This window comes from Lepidochelys kempii, chromosome 2 (genome assembly GCF_965140285.1).
Source record: "Lepidochelys kempii isolate rLepKem1 chromosome 2, rLepKem1.hap1, whole genome shotgun sequence".
In the NCBI taxonomy this organism is placed as follows: Eukaryota; Metazoa; Chordata; order Testudines; family Cheloniidae; genus Lepidochelys; species Lepidochelys kempii.
Window position 1 is genome coordinate 270,368,329 of NC_136381.1, and position 20,206 is coordinate 270,388,534.

A 20,206-nucleotide genomic window follows, 5' to 3' on the forward strand; every position below is an offset into this window, starting at 1 on the left:
GGTTTCTAGTCATTTTTATCATCATTGTCCAAACTGCCTCGATTTCTGTGATACCCTCTTTGTGATGGGACGGCCAGCACGGAGCACACATTCCAGGGGAGCGTGGCCCGTTGATTTATATAATGCCATTGGAATAGGTCTGGTGGCATTTTCCATGCTGTTCCTCGGGCACCCGAGCACCCTGTTCACGGCTTGGCCTGCCACTGGACACAGAGTGGGTGTTTTCACTGAGCTGTCCACAGCGATGCCAGGCCTTTTCCGGGAGCGGGGGACAGTTCATATGGGTCACAGTGATGCGTGTGAATAGCTGAAGTGTTTCCTTCTAATGGGTCCCCTCATGCCCCGAAGATCTGTGTGTAGAGAGGACCCTTCTCACCAGGACCTCACCTGTCCCATGTGGAAATGGGGGGATGAGCCAGCTCGGGGGCACTGTCCCCCTTTCCTAGGCCGACTGCCATGCGGGTGGGGCTGCAGAGATATCGCAGTGGCAGGGGAGTGGATGGAAAGTTTCTCCTTTCTCCTAGTGCAGCCAGTGCTGTAAGGAGGGTCAGCAGGACAGTACCCGGGCAGGTTTGGATGCCCTTTGTTTTTTCCCCAACTCAAATCCCAAACCCAAATGTTCCTAAAAGAAACAGGTGCCAAATGCTTCTTTTTTCTGAAACGCTAAGTTGGGCCCCGGGCTCCCCCCGGGTGACAATTACCTGGGATGAGGGAGTCACTGCGGCAGTCGTACAGCATCCCCAGCTGGAAAGGGCGGCCCAGAGCCGGCATCGCAATGGTGTCATCTGATCCGGCCATTGTTCCACACCCAGATGCTCTCTCCTCTGTCTGACCTGCAAGAAAGAACTGGGGTTACACTTAAGTTTCTGGGGAGCAGATTTAGAATCGAGTCACTGGCTTCAGTCTTCAGAGCTTTTTCTGAACATTGCCCTGGAAAGGAAATTTCTGAGAGTGAGCCGGTATCATCTCAGTAACACTTGCACAGGTGCAACATATTTGGGCCTCAGCACCTGCTTCTGGATGTTGGGGTCAACTCATGAATATGCAATTTGTAATAAGACGTTAACATGAAATGTTGGGTTAGAAATTGAATAGTAAAACTGAACCAAAGGCCTTGAGTTTTCAACCTGGCCGAAGTAACCTCTCTCTGAACTTTCTCCTAGCCAGAAAACCGAGTCCTGTGCCTACAAAACCGTGCCTTGAGTCTGTCTGTTATTCGGTCTTTTGGAAAAGACAGAGCTGTGAAAGAAAGACGGATCTTCTAGTCTCCACAGGGGACAGGAGAGGAAGAAAGTCACTCACAGATTTACCTCTCCCTTTTCTCGCCTCAGATTATGAATTCTCAGTTTTACATTTCAAAAGAATTGTTCCTTTTAGCAAGAATGGGAAATAATTATAATTTGATGCAATTTATGTCCTGATAGGGGGCTAAGCTGCAGCCCAGGAAGCCATAAATTCCTGCTGCCCAATGGCTAAGACAACACTGGCAACAGCTCTTACTGAACACAAGCCAGAGCTTCCCTCTAAATAAAACCATACACCTTGCAGGCAGTGATGAGCTGCCAAAATCTTAACAACGGGTTCCCTCCTCACCCCACGAGGGGGTTGTTGCCCACCCCCGCCTCCCGGGACTCCTGCCCCGTCCAACCCCCCCACACGTTCCTTGACGCCCCGCCCCCCAGGACCCCTGCCCCATCCATCCCCCTCCCTCGTTCCCTGACTGCCCCTAGAACCGGGCAGGAGGGTCTTGTGGGCCACCGTAGTGGGTGCCCACCCCGCCCCTAAGAGCCAGAGGCACCTGCCGGGGGGTGAGGTGGGGAGTCCCGGCGGTGCTTACCTGGGGCAGCTCCCAGGAAGCATCCAGCAGGTCCCTCTGGCTCCTAGGGGTGGGGGAGCATAGCTGGGGGGGAGCAGGGGGAGCGGCCGCTCCCCCCACTGATCACATCAAAAGTGGTGCCTTAGGCACCGACTCCCTGGGTGCTCCAGGGCTGGAGCACCCACGGGGAGAATTTGGTGGGTGCAGAGCACCCACCAGGAGCTCCCCACCCCACGCCCGGCCCCAGCTCACCTCCGTTCCGCCTCCTCCCCCGAACCCACCGCCCCGCTCTGCTTCTTCGCACCCCAGCCCTGGCTTCCCGTGAATCAGCTCTTCGGCGGGAAGCTGGGGAGGGCTGAGAAGCAGGCGGTGGCTTCCCGCTCAGGCCGAGGGTGGCGGAGGTGAGCTGGGGCGGGGAGCGGTTCCCCTGCACCCCCCCCACCCCGGGTTACCTGCTGCGGTGTGGGTGGCCCTCCTTGCACCCCCCTGGCTTCCCACGCGAACGGCTGATTCCCGGGTAGCCTGGGGGAGGGGGGGCGGACAAGCAGAGCAGGGCGGCGTGTTCAGGGGCGGAGGCAGAGCGGAGGTGAGCTGGGGTTGGGGGGGGGGGTGGGGAGCTGCCGGTGGGTGCTCTGCACCCACCAAATTTTCCCTGTGGATGCTCCAGGGCTGGAGCACCCATGGAGTCGGCGCCTAAGGTGCCACTCTTGGCCGGTTAAATTTAGAAGCCCTGTTAGAACTGGTTCTCCCCCGCGGAACAACCGGTTCTAAAAGGGCTTCTAAATTTAACAACTGGTTCTAGTGAACCGGTGTGAACTGGCTCCAACTCACCACTGCTTGCAGGCCTTGCACCGTGGAATAGAGCAGGAACATCTGCCAATAGATATAGCATAAGGAAATCTCCCTCTCCGAGACCATTCCCAGAGGAGAGTTAAAGGGAACGGCTCCATTTCATGTCTCTTACCTACACTTACAGAACCGCAAGCCACCCACCAACTGTCTTCCTGTTACACGTTTACCCCAGAATCCATCACACCAGCCTCCTCTTGATATGTGCCCTACAGAGGGTTGTTTTAAAGTTTAATCTCAGCGAATGTATGAACTCAGGCCTTGTCCACATGGGGGTACGTTGGCACTGAGTTGACGCACACTAGTAGCTGCGCACTACGTAAGCCATACTCCTAGCATGCGCACGGGACAGCTGTGCCCTCTTTCCAAAATGCCGTACCCCACAATTGTAGCTGAGAGATTTCAAATGATGTAGGAAATTATTTGTCTAGTATTAGGAATTGTCACTGATTTATATTTAGCAGGATGGAAATATAATTGTCCTATTGTTCCTAGAACAAACCATAGCTTAATAGTATCAACTAATTGTACTTCTTAATACTCGTATATAAGCTAACATAGGACTGGAAGGGACCTCCCGGGTTGAGTCCAGTCCTCTGATACAGTAGGCAGCCTGTCATATTGTCCTGTTCATAAATTTACCAAGCTCCTTCTTAAAACTAGCTCATTACTCCTAATGGGAGGCTGTTCTACAACCTCACTCCTCTGGTGGTTAGCAACCTCCTTCTAATTTCCAGCATGAATATACTCATGGCCATTTGTTCTTGTACCAACATTGTCATTTAGTTTAAATAGTTCTGCTCCCTCCCTGGTGCTTACCCTGCTGATGTATTTCTAGAGAGCAATCCTAACCCCACTCAGCCTTCATTACCCGAGGCGAAACAAGCAAAGTGCTTTTAGTCTTCTCTAGTAAGATAGGCCCTCCTTTCCTGTGATGATCCTAGCAGCCCTTCTCTGCACCTGTCCCAGTTTGAATTCATATTTCTTAAGCATGGGTGTCCAGACTTGCACACAGGATTCCAGCTGAGGTCTCACCTGTGCCTTGTACAATGGCATTAATACTTCTCTTTCTCTACAGGAAATACCTTGCCTGATACATCCTAGGATCACATTTGCCTCTTTCACGGCCACATCACATTGGTGACTCCTGGTCATCCTGGGATTTACGAATACAGACGGGACTTTACCTTCATCATTTCCAGCTGATGGGCCCCCAGCTTATAGCAGAAATTCTTATTAGTAACCCCTAAATGCACAGCCTTGCACTTTGTACTATTGAATTTCATCCCATTTCTATTACTGCAGTCCTCCAGGTTATCTGATTTTTCCTGTATGATATTTTTATCTTCCTCTGTAGCAATGAGGCATTCCAAATTGTATCATCCACACATTTCATTAGCAAACTCCTTCTTTTTGGGCCAGGGTCATTAATGAGAGTTCTAAATAAACATTTTCCCAGTATTCAGAGTAACAGCCGTGTTAGTCTGTATTCGCAAAAAGAAAAGGAGGACTTGTGGCACCTTAGAGACTAACCAATTTATTTGAGCATGAGCTTTCGTGAGCTACAGCTCACTTCATCGGATGCATACCGTGGAAACTGCAGCAGACTTTATATACACACAGAGAATATGAAACAATACCTCCTCCCACCCCACTGTCCTGCTGGTAATAGCTTATTCCCAGTACTGATCCTTGAGGAACTCTGCTAGTAACCTGCCTCCAGCCCAACAGTTCCCCTTTCAGCACAACCTGCTGTTGTCTCCACTTTAGCCAGATGATATTTTTCCCCTCAACAAACCCATAGGCAAGCTCTGGGCTCTGAAGGGAGGCCAGAAGTTCCATGGGGAGAGAACTATAATGATTTCCTATGTAATTAACCACTTGGACCAAATTCCTGAGTTCTGTAATGCCAGGCTCTAGTACTGGTGGAATCCTTTCGAGGCAAAAAGAAGTCTAACTTAACTTCCATGGGAATATTGCCAAATATTCTGTTCCAAATAACTGAAAGACAAACTGTGAATAAGGCCAAGGAACCAGAAAACTTACTGCTGTAAGTATCTTAGAAATCTAAAATCCTTTCCATGCTAGCAAACAAGAACAGGTTCTTAGAACTGAGAGATATCGGTTTTGCAGTAGCACCTAAAATGCTGTTAGAATCCTAGAATATCCGGGTTGGAAGGGCCCTCAGGAGGTCATCTAGTCCAACCCCCTGCTCAAAGCAGGACCAACGCCCAACTAAATCATCCCAGGCAGGGCTTTGTCAAGCCTGACCTTACAAACCTCTAAGGAAGGAGATTCCACCCCCTCCCTAGGGAACCCATTCCAGTGCGTCACTTCTGTAACTAGCACTGTATTTCTGCACCAATACTGTTGTATGCTTATGCTTTAAGGCTGATTTAACCATTCCTCAAGCCTACTAGTTAAAGTTAGTTGTTATCCAAATGCTTATAATTTCACCTTTTTATGTGCTATCTGCTTTAAACTGCGCCTTGTGTTATTTTACCTGCAGGGGACAGAAGGGTGTTAGAGCATTACTAGACTTCTGCCTTTCATTCTGCCTTTCAAATGAACTCAGGTTTAAACTGCATTAAAGGCCTACTTTCTGTACCTCCATTTCCCTCACACCTTCTTTGCCACTGCTCTTGCCTGTGTGTGTGTGTGAGTGAACGAGTGACAGGTAATCTCCATTTCACCTTCCTGTTCACAACCTGCTGCTCATGCTGTGAGTGACGAGAGAGACAAGAATAACCTCTCATAATTTTCACATCACTTCAACATTAGATTACCTGTGTATGTGTTCCAGTCTTGAAATGCCTCTTTCTAGATTTATCCTGATTACCCCTGTTCCACACTAGCAGAACTAACTCCAAAGAGACAGAGTGAAATTTTACCAATCAAATGCTGTTTGCCTTCTATTTCAAGAGGAACCTCAGGCTCTGACTGAAATTTATTTGTCTAACCCAAGCTCTGAGAGCGAGTTGCATCTCTAATGTGTATTAAACATTAGCATTGAGTTTATGGTGGTCACAATTTGAAAATGTGTTATCTTGAGTCTCGCAATCAGTTTTGAAAGCATTCCAAATGAGTTACCACTTGGCCTTAAAGCTTGGTTGGTTTAATGGAGCCAAGATTGGTTTGCCTTCCTGTTTTATGGACTTCCTCTGCTCAGTTTAAAGATTTTAGTATAACTCAACTATATATATAACTGTATTCGCAAAATGAAAAGGAGGACTTGTGGCACCTTAGAGACTAACCAATTTATTTGAGCATAAACTTTCGTGAGCTACAGCTCACTTCATCGGATGCATTTCTGTGTTGTTCTGTCAGTGTAGTCCCCATTTCCCTATTGTTTGTCCGTATAATCTCTGTCTGGTTTTGGGATTGTTCCTGTCTGCTGTATAATTAATTTTGCTGGGTGTAAACTAATTAAGGTGGTGGGATCTAATTGGTTACATAATCATGTTACAATATGTTAGGATTGGTTAGTTACATTTCAGTAAAATGATTGGTTAAGGTATAGCTAAGCGGAACTCAAGTTTTACTGTATAGTCTGCAGTCAGTCAGGAAGTGAGGGGGCGGAAATGGGAACAGGGAATGGGGGTGGGGAAATTGGAATCATGTTTGGCTAAAGCGGGAAATGGGAACAGGGACACAGGTAAGGCTCTGTGTTGCCAGAGCTGGGAAGGGGGACACTGAGGAAGGAAACTGGAATCATGCTTGCTGGAAGTTCACCCTAATAAACATCGAATTGTTTGCACCTTTGGACTTCGGGGATTGCTGCTCTCTGTTCATACGAGAAGGACCAGGGAAGTGAGTGGGTGAAGGAATAAGCCTCCTAACGGGCGCCCCCAATTGGGGTGCCCCAGAAAAATGGGTGTCCCTACCTGCTCTGCCCTACCCCCTCCATCACCGCCCATTGCTGCAGCCAGGGAGCAGGGTCAGGATGGGGGGAATCGCAAGCCCCTGCACCCTGACCGAGGTCCCTGTTGGGAGTGCCGGGCAGGCGGAGCGGGGTAAGCTCCCACGCCCTCACCCAGCTCCCTAACAGAAGCAGCGGGCAGGCAGAATGGGACAAGCCCCCATGCCCTGACCCCATTCCCTGGCTGGAGGGCCAGGCAGGCGGACAGAGCTGGGAAAGCCCCCGACCATGCTGTGCAGCTGGAGCGCCAGGTGGGCAGGCAGAGTGGGGCAAGCTGGGGCCGGAGCAGAGCTGGGGCTGGGGCTGGATGCTAAGCGGGTGGGCTGTGGCCCACCCGTGGCTACGTTCCTGCTTTGTGTGTTTTGGGGTGCTGGGTATAGGGGGTGTGGTGGGGGGGGCTGGTAGTGGGGGAGGTCGATGTGTGTCAGGTCACTGGGCGGGGGGCTCTGTGTGGGGCGCTGTGCAGTTGTGGTAGTGGGGCTCTGCAGGGGAGCTGGGCAGTGGGGGAGCTGTGGGGGAGCTGTGGGGGGCACTGGGCACAGGGGTCTGTGGGTGGAAGGTGCTGGGCAGGGGGTGGTGTGCAGGGTGCTGGGCAGTTGTGGTGGGGAATCTGTGAGGGATCTCTGTGATGGGTTCCCCGGGGTGCAATCTGGAACTGGGGTGTCGCTACGTCCTCTGTCCCACCAGTCTGGGCTCCCTCGCGCTGTGTGATGCTGTGACAAGCTACAACCCTCTGGCAGGTCCTGCACTTATAGGACATTCACAGGCAGGGACACACCCCACTGAGTTACATGAATGCTTTGGCCAGCCACTCATGAACCAACAATAGAGAGACTCCAGCCAATTCCCCCCAGGTCCCCAGCCTTGCATCCCAGAGCTGTACCATCTTGCCCTGGGCAGAAGCCTGAGCAGTGTAAGTTTATTACCCAATCTGCCACTCTGAGCAGATTTCCCAAGCACTCAACCAAAACACACTGGTTTAGGTAAAGTATAAACCAGATTTATTACCTACAGAAAGATTGTAAGTGATTATAAGTAATAAGCATCCAGATCATTGGTTACCTAAGCCCTGGTCTACACTAGGAATTTAGGTCGAATTTAGCAGCATTAAATTGATGTAAACCCGCACCCGTCCACATGATGAAGCCCTTTTTTTTGACATAAAGGGCTCTTAAAATCTATTTCCTTCAATCAGGGTTAGGGTTAGGGATTTCCTTCAAATTTGCAATCTGAGTTCTATAAACAAGACAGGATTTGAATCGAGCAGTTTCTCACCTTGATAAATGGAACAAACAGGTTACAGATCTTCAGTACACAGGTTGGAATCCTCCTTTCTAGCCTGGGATCCCCGTCCAAAGCCTTTATCCACCAGACGTCCTTCCAGGTGTTGAGCTGTGGGGGAGTGAGGCTAAGTCACAATGTCACTTCTCCTCTTTTATAGCTTCTTCCAGCTTGCTGGATATGTCTATGCTGGTGACGTGGCTCAAGCAGTCGCCATTGGCTACATGCTCCCTCTGAGAAGTCTTCACTGTACACCAATTCTGTGCCAGTCCTTGTGGGTGTGGATTCCCTTTAATGAGCCATGAGCGTGTCTGACTTCCTTCTTGTTGCACCTGAAAGGCTGGTTGTAGGTGTGTCTAACTGCACAACACATTTCAGTAACATACACACACAGCGAAACTTCATAACTTCCCGTACAATGATAGCACATACCGTCCAACGGGATACTAATGTTCAACATATCAAGACGTTTAGCATGATACCTCACAAGGCATGCTTTGCACAAAACAGATCCTAATTAGATGACAGTGGGGAATATGCGGGTTCCACGGTGCTGCTTTCAGGCAGAGACTGCCACAGTCTCTGGGTGGAGGGGTGCTGGGCATAGCAGGGCTGGGGGGCACTGGGCAGGGTTCTCAGTGGGGGTGGTGCCGTGCCCTGGGCCTGTGGGCGGGGGGTGCTGGGCAGGGGTGGTGCTGTGCGGAGCCCTGTGCAGTTGTGGTGGGGGGATCTGTGGGGGTCTCTGGGTGGAGGGCTGCTGGGCATGGGAGCAGGGGTGCTGGATGGGGGTGTGGGGAAGGTGGCACAGGCCCACCCCCGGGGGGAAAGAGTGCGCTGTCAGTGCAGGGCCGGACGTGCCAGTATGCACCTGGCGGCTGCCAGTCTGTAAACGCTGCCCTTGCACTGGGCTGGGCATCGTGTGCCGGCGATGCCCTTCCGCCGTGTACAGTGGTTACACCGGACAGTCTCTACGCAAAAGACTAAATGGACACAAATCTGACATCAGGAATCATAACATTCAAAAACCAGTGGGAGAACACTTCCATCTCTTTGGTCACTCGATTACAGACCTAAAAGTGACAATTCTTCAATAAAAAAACTTCAAAAACGGACTCCAGCGAGAGACTGCTGAATTGGAATTAATTTGCAAACTGGATACAATTAACTTAGGCTTGAATAAAGACTGGGAGTGGATGGGTCATTACACAAAGTAAAACTATTCCCCCCTCCCCCCACACTGTTCCTCACACATTCTTGTCAACTGTTGGAAATGGCCCACCTTGATTATCACTACAAAAGGTTTCCTTCCCCCCCACTCTCCTGCTGGTAATAGCTCATCTTAAGTGATCACTCTTGTTACAGTGTGTATGCAAAAAGAAAAGGAGGACTTGTGGCACCTTAGAGACTAACCAATTTATTTGAGCATAAGCTTTTGTGAGCTACAGCTCACTTCATTGGATGCTGTATTTTCCACTGAATGCATCCAATGAAGTGAGCTGTAGCTCATGAAAGCTTATGCTCAAATAAATTGCTTAGTCTCTAAGGTGCCACAAGTCCTCCTTTTCTTTTTCCCAAATTATATGTGCTCCCAATCCCATTGCAGCTCAGGTGGTAACCAATCAACACAAAGCACCACTCAATTCCAGATAATCCCTCAAGATGCAGTAACACAATACAAAGAACCGAATAATTATGTGGCCTGCAGTTACAACAAAGTTGTATCAGGTACTAGAATACTCCCACGCAACTATTTGTCCCAGACAGTCAATCACTGATCTGAGTTTATGTGATGGGGTCTTTATCCTATCAAGGTGGTGGTGGGAGGGGGAGGGGGACTTGTAGCCTATAGGTGTAGGTATTTGCTAGGTAAGGTCTAGGGATAAGTTAAGGCACTAATGCAATGAGCCTACCAGCCTCAAGGGCTGGAAGACAATAGTTTAGCTAAGCTAATCAAGGCATAGGGCCCCAAAAGCCTTAGCATAAGCAACTAACCAGTAAGTGACCCTATATCATAAGTTATCATAAGGTAGCAATGGCCCAAGATAGCCCAAGACAGAATGCTGTAATCGCCAAGTCTGACTAAACTGCTGCCAGGTTACCACAAGATGCCAGCTGAAATCAGCGTTATATATTTTAGGTTAGGAACACCAGCAGATGTCCAACCACAAGAATGTCACAGTAACTAATTGACATAAATAAGCTTGAGGTAAAAGGCCTAATAAGCTATGGGAGAAGGGCATCCCGACATCAGTAGGGTGCGGAAATACAGCTAAGGAAAAGGGGCTGCAACCCCTACAGACTATGCACTAAGCATAGCGAGCATCAGCATAACCCTTTACAAAAGTTGTCTCCTGGCCTGCATGCCTTGGGAGGTGCCAACCACTGGTGGTGATGACGATGGTGAGGATACTGACTAACACTCTCTCTGCCTCCTTTGCTGGGCGGGAGGGTTTGAATTTTTATTGATTGTTCCAGTAAAACTATTGCAGAGTCCAAAGGTTTTTCTGAAGTGTGCACATCAGGGTTCCGAAATCAATAGTAATGCCAACAGCTCTGGACCTGGTTGTGGGACTAGACCCAGTCAAAGCACAGAGTGTTAAATGAGAATTCTTTAGTAATTAATATAATTAAAACACAATCAGTAGATCAGGCACCCAAACGGGGACCCCAAGGCATGCAAGGGGAGATCCCCTTCCTGTGGCCAAAAGCCCAGGATGGATTCAGCTCCCCTTAGAAAAATCGGAGATAAAAACAATTTGGACTTCTCAGTTGGAGACCAGATACAGTGATAACCCTGCAGCTTTTTGGAATATGAGAATTCCTCTTTTGCTTTGCTTTTGTTCCTCTTTTTTGTTTCTCGCCTGTTTACTATATTCCTTCTGATTTGATCTTGCTGGACCAACTCTGTGATTAATTCTTGTGGGGCAATAGTAATCTATTATTGACGGGTTGTTTTGCTATTTGTAATTCCACAAGAAGGAAATTAGCCTTGGTTAAGATATACACGCGTTAAAGGGAGATTTGTGATTTGAATTATGACTTATAGGTATTAATTGTAGTAACGGTACCCTCTTTAGGTCCAGTTTGGAGAGGGAAAGACTGCCGTTCCCCTCCTCTGCAGGGGGGACCAAAAGTCAATTCTTTTGGAGACTATAAGGAATTGTATGAAGCACATAAAACCAGGTAATAGGTAAGGGGTTACCAGCCCGGCAGGTAGTTTGACAGGATCTATTTCACAGGAACCCTGGTTGATTTGCATGAATTACATCACCCTTCTCTAATCCATCACATAGTGTGCCAAAGTCTAAAAGGCAATGAGTTGCTAGCTGTCAAGACAAGGAACAGACGTCTTTCCTAGGAAAGATCATAAAGATTCACTAAATAAAGAACTAGAGACGGGTGATGTAATTCATGCAAATCAACCTGGGTTCATGGGAAACAGATCCTGTCAAACTAATTTGATATCTTTTTTTTTGAGATTACAAGTTTGGTTGATAAAGGTAATAGCACTGATGCAATATACTTAGACTTCTGTGAAGTGTTTTACTTGGTACCGTACACCAGCTTGATTAAAAAACTAGACTGATATAAAATGAACATGACACACTAAATAGATTAAAAAATGGCTAATTGATAAATTTCACAATGAAAGTGTAAGTGGGGAATTGTCATCAAGCAGGCCTCTTACAGTGGGATCCCGCACAGGTCGTTCTTGGCCCTACATTATTTAACTTCTTTATTAATGCCCCAGAAGAAAACCTGGAAGAGAAATGGATCTGGCCAAGTTCCCAGCAGACCATGCCAGGGTGAGTTTGAATATGGCTCTAGCGGTTTTTGTGTTCAAGTATATTAAGGGGCATGAAGCAGGTTTCATACAAATAGAACAAAGCTGAGCTATTTTTGATCATCCTAACCCATGGGCCTTGATGTTAAATGTAGAAGTGGTAAAGAAAAAGGCCACCCAGGAACGGAGAGACCAGATGCATTCCTTAACTGAGACACATCTGGCCCTCACCCATGAAAGATGGGACTTAGAGAGAAAATTGGAAAAAAGTAAGCTGGAGATGAGGCTTCTGGTGTGGAGCAGCCAAAGCTACACCCCAACTCACCTAGCTCTAAGGACAAGTCCAAGTTCAGCTGAAGCAGTGTGTTGTGCGTCCTGGGGCTCAAGTCCATGGTAACACAAAGTAATGGTCAAATGAATAATTATCAAAGGTCCAAAAGAAGGAACCTCAGTTTATCAGAAGATAATGGGAGTTTAGTTACCCATTGGTCCTAGAGGCCTTGTAACTATGTAGTTTATAACCCATAATAGGAGATATCCTGGAACCTACTAGGCCAGTGATCACTCCTGGGTCATCTTTGGTGAGGTCTCATCTGAAGTACTGTGTCCAGTTTTGGACCCCCACACTACAAGAAGGATGTGGAAAAATTGGAAAACGTCCAGCGGAGGACAACAAAAATTATTAGGGGACTGGAACACATGAGTTATGAGGAGAGGCTGAGGGAACTGGGATTGTTTAGTTTGCGGAAGAGAAGAATGAGGGGGGATTTGATAGCTGCTTTCAACTACCTGAAAGGAGGTTCCAAAGAGGATGGATCTAGACTCTTCTCAGTGGTAGCAGATGACAGATGTGGGGACCTGCATGAAAGACCCCCTAAGCTTATTCTTACCAGCTTAGGTTAAAAACTTCCCCAAGGTACAAACTTTGCTTTGTCCTTGAACCGTATGCTGCCACCACCAAGCATCTTAAACAAAGACCAGGGAAAGAGCCCACTTGGAGACGCCTTCCCCCAAAATATCCCCCCAAGCCTTACACCCCCTTTCCTGGGGAAGGCTTGATAAGAATCCTCACCAATTTGTACAGGTGAACACAGACCCAAACCCTTGGATCTTAAGAACAATGAAAAAGCAATCAGGTTCTTAAAAGAAGAATGTTAATTAAAGAAAAGGTAAAAGAATCACCTCTGTAAAATCAGGATGGTAAATACCTTACAGGGTAATCCGATTCCAAACATAGAGAATCCCTCTTGGCAACACCTTAAGTTACCAAAAGACACACGGACAGGAATATCCATTCCTGGTCTGTGTTCACCTGTACCAATTGGTGAGGATTCTTATCAAGCCTTCCCCAGGAAAGGGGGTGTAGGGTTTGGGGGGATATTTTGGGGCAAAGACATCTCCAAGTGGGCTATTTCCCTGGTCTTTGTTTAAGATGCTTGGTGGTGGCAACATACGGTTCAAGGACAAAGCAAAGTTTGTACCTTGGGGAAGTTTTTAACCTAAGCTGGTAAGAATAAGCTTAGGGGGTCTTTCATGCAGGTCCCCACATCTGTACCCTAGAGTTCAGAGTGGGGAAGGAACCTTGACAGAAGTCTTGGTCGAGGGTCTAGATGATCTCTCATCCATTCCAGTGCATATGCTAATCATCCAGCTCTGTGGAGACCATTTGCTCCCTTTCTACATCAACCGGGCAGCTATTACCACAGATAAATGGGCCCTAGAAGTAATTCAATTGAGCTACACCTTCGCTTTCCTGTCTATACCCTCTATCCACTCCACGTCCCCATCCCTCTTCAGGGACCCCCTCACAAACACTTGTTATGCCAAGAGGTAGTTCATCTCCTCCAATTGGGGGCAGTGGAATCTGTCTCTGTACAACATGGGGGAAGGGTTTTTACTCCCACTATTTTTTAACACAAAAGAAAAGCAGGGGGTGTCAACCAACAACTAAACAAGTTTGCGAGGAAGCAAAGATTCAGGATGGTCACTTTAACAATAATAGCGGTGCTGGAGGAGGAAGACTGGTTTCAGCCCTCGACCCGCAAGATGTTTATTTTCACTTTATGATACATCCTGCCCACAGGTGGTTTCTGAAATTTACTTTGGTCACAGATCACTATCAGTACAAGGTACCACCTTTTGGCCTGTCAGCAGCACCCCGTGTTCTCTCCAGGATCCTCACCGGTCAATGGCACACCTGAGAAAGCAAGGCATCATAATTTTTCCTTACCTGGACACCTGTCTCCTGAAGGCGCACACCCAGTCTGAAGCTGTGCGCTCCGTGCAAATGGCGAAACACAGTTTCCAAAACCTCGGCCTACAAATAAACACAAAGAAATCAACAATAGAAGTGACTCAACAATTGGGAATCATCGGCGCATACCACAGCTCCAACTCACCCAGTCCTTAAACCAAACTATTCTCTTATCAGAGTTTTTCGTTTCCCTTCAGTCGCTTATACGGATAGCAGGTATGTAACTGCTGACACCTTCTGCTGTGTGGTGTCAGCAGCAACAAGGCCAAGCACAATATTTAGGAGTCACTCTTAACATTGCAGAACAGAACCTGCTCGACCCCCTAACCCACTAATTTGGGAAAACTCTGGATGCCTTTAGGAGAGAATACTTCCCCACTCGCAGCCGCTGCACCTGTGTATAACAAAAGAAAAATTTTATTACAAGGGAGGGGGAACCAGCATTAATATGAATTCAAGAGCATGAAAACATAATTAAAGACCGCCTGAGAGTGCGTCAGGCAGTATCCGTTGACTCAGATTCCCACCTTGCAGTGTGACAGTCTAACAGATAAATGTCCCGATAGTCATTACGGTAGAACAAAGGAACACTCAATGTAATACAAAGCTACAGATTAAAATGATAAAAAATACTTTCTGCATACTACTCATAATTAATCTGTGGATCTCACTGTCCCAAGTTCAGGCACGCTGACGGGGGGCGGAGGGTCAAAGGGGCCAATTGCCCAGGGGCCCACGTGATTTAAAAGGGCCCGGGGTCCCCCAGCCACCGCCGCTGGCAGCACAGCAGGCTTAGGCAGGCTTCCTGCCCTCCCTCGCTCTGCACTGCTCCCAGAAGCGGCAGACCCTGTCCCTGCGGCCCCGGGGGAGGGGGGAAGAGGTCTCCACATGCTTCCCCCACCCCCAGCACTGACTCCACAGCTCCCATTGGCCAGGAACTGCAGCCAATGCGAACTGCGGGGGTGGTGCCTGTGGGCAGTGGCGTGCAGAGACCCTCTGGCTCCCCCGCCTAGGAGGCGCTGCCTGTGGGGTGTGCCAGTCACTTTCAGGAGCCGCCCGAGGTAAGTGCCACCCACCTCATCCCCTCCTTCAACCCAACCCCCTGCCCCAGCCAGGAACCAGCACCTTGCACCCAAACTCCCACCCAGATCCTGCACCCGCACCCACTTCCTGCACCCCAACCCCCTGCCCCAGCCTAGTGAAAGTGAGTGAGGGTGGGGGAGAGTGAGTGATAGAGAGGGGATAGAGTGAGCAGGGGGTGGGGCCTCGGAGAAGAGGAGGGACAGGGGCATGGCCTCAGGGAAGGGGCAGGGCAAGGTCTTTGGGTTTGCATGATTAGAAAGTTGGCAACCCTACCGGGCGGGAATGTCAAAGTCATGTCTGTGCCAGAAGAGCACACCCAGCAGTGCAGCCGGCTGCTCGCTGGGCACCAACCAGCGCAGGTGCAGCGCTGCTCATATGTCGGCCGGACCGCGTCTTCCTGATCCCAAAGGACCTGCCACACAACACAGCTCAATATACAAATTAGATCTTACCAAAAATCACGCTGTTGCCAATATCCTTTAGTATCTAAAATCTAAAGGTTTATTCATAAAAAGAAAGAAACATAGATGAGAGTTAAAATTGGTTAGAGAAATCAAACATATACAACAATTGCAAAGTTCTTGGTTCAGGCTTGTAGCAGTGGTGGAATAAACTGCTCGCTCAAATCCGTACTCTGGATTACATGCCAGCTTGGCTGGGTCATTCAGTCCTTTGTTCAGAGCTTCAGTTTATAGCAAAGTTCCTCCAGAGGTCAGAAGCAGGATTGAAGACATAACGGAGGGATTTCCAGGGCCTTTTATATCCTCTGCCCTGTGGAAGGACACCCCTTTGTTCTGTGGAAAACTACAGCAGCAAGATGGAGCCTGGAGTCACATGGGCAAGACACATGTCCTTGCCTGACTCAGTTCTTTACAGGCAGACACCATTATTCACTTGCTACTTTGAACGTTCCCAGGAAGGCTCATCGGATGTGGTTTAGCATGTCCCAAGGTTCACTGTCAGTTAAATATTTCTTGATGAGCCACTTAATTTGAATAGCCCCTTCTCAATAAGCTGGCCAAATGCTTCACTGGTACTACTCAGAATCAAACGCATTGAAATACAAGTACATAGCCAATACTCACAACTTCAAATACAAAAATGAAACATGCATAAAAATAGCACAATCATAACGAGCAAATTACAACCTTTTTATAGACACCTTACTTGACAATCTTGCAACTGTACAATAGTGGTGGCTGCAATGATCTATATGGTGATATTTTAATCAGATAACGTCACACAGCATCACTGGTTTTCTGTTAAATTTGATCTTTCGACAAAGATTTTATGTACAGCTGCGAACGGAAAATATCTTCTGTCAGCAAGTGCAGCTCTGTGATACAGCTCCAACCCAAACCACCCAGATTAACCACTGACTAAAACCTAGCAAATTAATACACAAACAACATTCTCAGGAAACAATTAAGGTGGCCACTGCTTAACATACCTGACTCAAATATGTAAAAGCAAAGAAATGAAAAGTTAAGCCATTTTCCTTGATAACCGCTGCTCCCACACCCACAGAGAAACACAGGCCTGCTGATGGGGCAGGCAACAGGGGCAATTGCCCAGGGGCCTGGGTGGTATAAAAGGCCTGCGGACTCCTGGCCACCACTGTTGCCGCCGGCAGTGCAGCCAGGCTAAAGCAGGCTTCCTGCCTGCCCTTGCTGTACTCCACTCCCGGAAGCAGCCGGTGGCAGGACATGTCCCTGCAGCCCCGGGGTGGGGGGGGCCTCTGTGCACTGCCCCCACCCTGAGTACTGACTCTGCAGCTCCCATTGGCTGGTGCCTATAGGCAGTGTGCGTGGAGACCCCCTGTCCCCGCTGCCTAGGAACTGCTGTGAGAGGGGTGTGCCAGTCACTTTCAGGAGCCACCTGAGTTAAGCACTGAGCCCCTGACCCCCTCCGGCACACCTACCCCCTGCCACAGCCCAGAGCCAGCACCAAACCTGCCTCCCAGAGCCTGCCCCCTGCCCCCTCTCCTGCACCCAAAGCCCCTGCCCCAGCCTCATGAAAGTGAGTGTGGGGGGGTGAGCAATGGAGGGAGGGAGAATTGAGTGAGTGTGTGGGGGGGGGGCTTGGAAAAGGGGCAAGAAAGGGGCCTAGCCTCAGGGAAGGGGCGGGGAAAGGGTCTTTGAGTTTGTGCGATTAGACAGTTGGCAACACTACCAGGTGGGCATGTGGAAGCCCCGGCCGTATCAGAAGAGAGCAGAACGGCAGCCAGCAGCTCGCTGGGCACTGGCTAGCACAGGTGCGGCACTGCCCAAATGTCAGGAGGACTGCATCCATGCGGGCGCCTCTTGTGAGTATATGGCAGCCCATAGACTGTTCTGCTGCAGGGCCCGGAGTTGCTGTTGGCAGGTCCTGGAGAAACATCTCCCTCCACTTTACCATATGTCACAGATTACAAACCATAACCTTAGTTCTGACTCACTAGAAATCCCAGCCTTCCATCTCCTTTAAAAAACTACCCACTGCAGACAACTACAGCAAACATCCCTGACTCAGAGTGTTGGCCGGGCGCAGTTTGGCAAAGGTTTGTGCAGATGAAAGGGGCGAGGAGAACAGAGTTACGGCTGTGGTGTGTGCTCAGGGATCCACAGTGGTTGGTGGAGCAGTAAAGTCTGCGCCTTTGGTGGAAGAGTCGAGGGTATGTCCATTTCGGTGTCGTGAATTTTAATTTCCTTGATTTTTGTGTTTTCTGTCAGGTGAGTTCTGTGTGTGGAGAACATGACTCTGTGTCCACATCCCCTCACAAGCCAAGGACTGTCTGAATCCCGCCCATGTCCACCTCCATGCCTGGGTGATCTATATCCCTCCCAATATCCTACGCGCTTACCAGGGTCTCTCTGTCTCCCCCACACCACACGTCATCCCACCTATAGCAGGACCCTTCTGTATCCTCCAGCCATGTCTCTCTCCACCAAAGCCAGAGATATAGGGCAGCTGAGGAGTTGTTAGGGAACAGGTAACCTTTGGTCTCATACTGAGCTGGAGCACTGGCCCAAGGACAGGACCCATTCCACAGCAGATTTCTTACCTTTGGACTAGATGAATAGTAAATAATTTCATGAGCGTATCTAAATAATTGTATCTCAATAAATCAGGAGTTTGAACTCCAAATCACAGAGTTCCTGGAAGGGAGTGGAGAGACATTGCCCTGCTGGCAGCTGCAAACAGCAGGCAATGTACAGAATTACTGGCTTTGAAAGACATTATTGTGTCTTTTATCTTTAGTTTTATTTTCAGGTTTACCTCTGTACACTTCCTCACTAGGAGTCTCACAGGTGTTGCTCACATCCTTCTCTTTTAGATATGCTGCAGAAAAGGTGCTTAATGATTGACTTGATTTCTATTTCACAGCCATATTCCCAGAAGAGTTTATTGATTTATCCGCAGTTCTGCAGAAAAGGACCTAGGGGTGACAGTGGACGAGAAGCTGGATATGAGTCAACAGTGTGCCCTTGTTGCCAAAAAGGCCAATGGCCTTTTTGGGATGTATAAGTAGGGGCATAGCCAGCAGATTGAGGGACGTGATCGTTCCCCTCTATTCAACATTGGTGAGGCCTCATCTGGAGTACTATGTCCAGATTTGGGCCCCACACTACAAGAAGGATGTGGAAAAATTGGAAAGAGTCCAGCGGAGGGCAACAAAAATGATTAGGGGACTGGAACACATGAGTTATGAGGAGAGGCTGAGGGAACTGGGATTGTTTAGTCTGCGGAAGAGAAGAATGAGGGGGGATTTGATAGCTGCTTTCAACTACCTGAAAGGGGGTTCCAAAGAGGATGGATCTAGACTCTTCTCAGTGGTAGCTGATGACAGAACAAGGAGTAATGGTCTCAAGTTGCAGTGTGTGAGGTTTAGATTGGATATTAGGAAAAACTTTTTCACTAGGAGGGTGGTGAAACACTGGAATGCGTTACCTAGGGAGGTGGTGGAATCTCCTTCCTTAGATATTTTTAAGGTCAGGCTTGACAAAGCCCTGGCTGGGATGATTTAGTTGGCGATTGGTCCTACTTTCGGCAGGGGGTTAGACTAGATGACCTCCTGAGGTCCCTTTGAACTCTGATATTCTATGATTCTATGATTTACCAGTAACATTGTCGGTGAGATTGTGAGTGTTGGTGATGGAACTGACACTGTGTCTAGTGAACCCCCCCTTGTAGGTGGTTGTCTGGCCCTGTCCACCCTCTTGTGTCTGTGGTGATCTGCCCTGGTCTGCCCTTTCTTGTTTCTCTTCCAGGCCCTGTTGCAGAGACTCTGTACACTTGTTTATCCAATCGTCCTCCTTATAGGGGCTGACTTTTTCAGACAATAACTCAGAAGTAAAACCTCAGAGTCCTGAAAATCTGTCCCAAGTCATGGCTCTTACTCCAGAGAGTGGTGAGCCAAAGGGTTCCTTTATCAAGTCCTTTTCTTTCTTTCTTTCGTTCTTTCTTTCTTTCTTTTTACAGGCTGTAGCCCATAGACCTAGCTTTCAGGTATTTTATGTAGCAGCAACACAAGTAACCTACAGACCTACATCATGTAAGATATTTAGCTTGAGCAGATATATAAGGCTTTGGGTAGCTGAAGTGAGCTACCCAACAGTGACCCTGAGTTACCGGGGAATTGGGAATATTATGTTTAGGGGAGTTTTGTATAAAATTGTAATAGGCAACTCCAGGAATATGTACTTATACCAGCTTTTGGATAGTTTAGGATAGGAACATCCAAAGATGCATAATCACAATCTTCCATTGGACACAAATTGACATAGATGATCATAAGTTGAGACCATTAATATACTGTCCTGTAGGATAAGGACATCCCAACATCATGAGTGTGAGGAAGTCAGTTATGCACAAAGGAGGCTGCACATGTATGTGAATACTCATGGCAGTCGCAAGGCTCTATAATAGGCCAAACCTCCATGGATGGAAGCTTTGAGAAGTTGACCACTGGACTCACTTGGCATGCCAGAAGCCGGGTAGGACTTTGGTTGCCAGGGGAAAGTCAAGTGCAATGTGGATGAGGCTGATGGGGAATTTAATCCCCTGTTTTCAGGCCCACCATCACACTTCCTTCCTCTCCAAAAAAGCATGTGTCCTCGCTTCCAGCGCTAGTTCATATGGAAGTTTTGGGGCCAGCAGGGAGCTCTGTATTTTCGCTGTGGCCTCAGGTATCCCCTTAGCTCTGGTCAGTTATGGGTTCATCTCCCCTCCTCAGGGTTG

At 48.4% G+C, this 20,206-nt stretch overlaps 1 protein-coding gene across 6 annotated transcripts in view; it reads right to left on the reverse strand.

The window, feature by feature from the left end:
• LOC140905753 (uncharacterized) overlaps positions 1-20,206 on the reverse strand; it is a 172,666-nt gene that overhangs the window by 139,331 nt on the left and 13,129 nt on the right. For 2 of the 6 annotated variants that reach the window (XM_078851235.1, XM_078851231.1), the window contains exons 2-4: positions 13,880-13,966; positions 7,860-8,225; positions 702-833 (exon numbers count right to left, since the gene is read on the reverse strand). In XM_078851235.1, coding sequence (XP_078707361.1) covers positions 702-798 — 97 coding nt within the window. In that variant the 5' untranslated portion in view covers positions 799-833; positions 7,860-8,225; positions 13,880-13,966. Of the gene's footprint in view, positions 1-701; positions 834-7,859; positions 9,240-13,879; positions 13,967-14,048; positions 14,276-20,206 lie in introns of those variants that run through there. The other 4 variants (XM_078851236.1, XM_078851233.1, XM_078851232.1 and 1 more) reach the window with 4 other exon arrangements.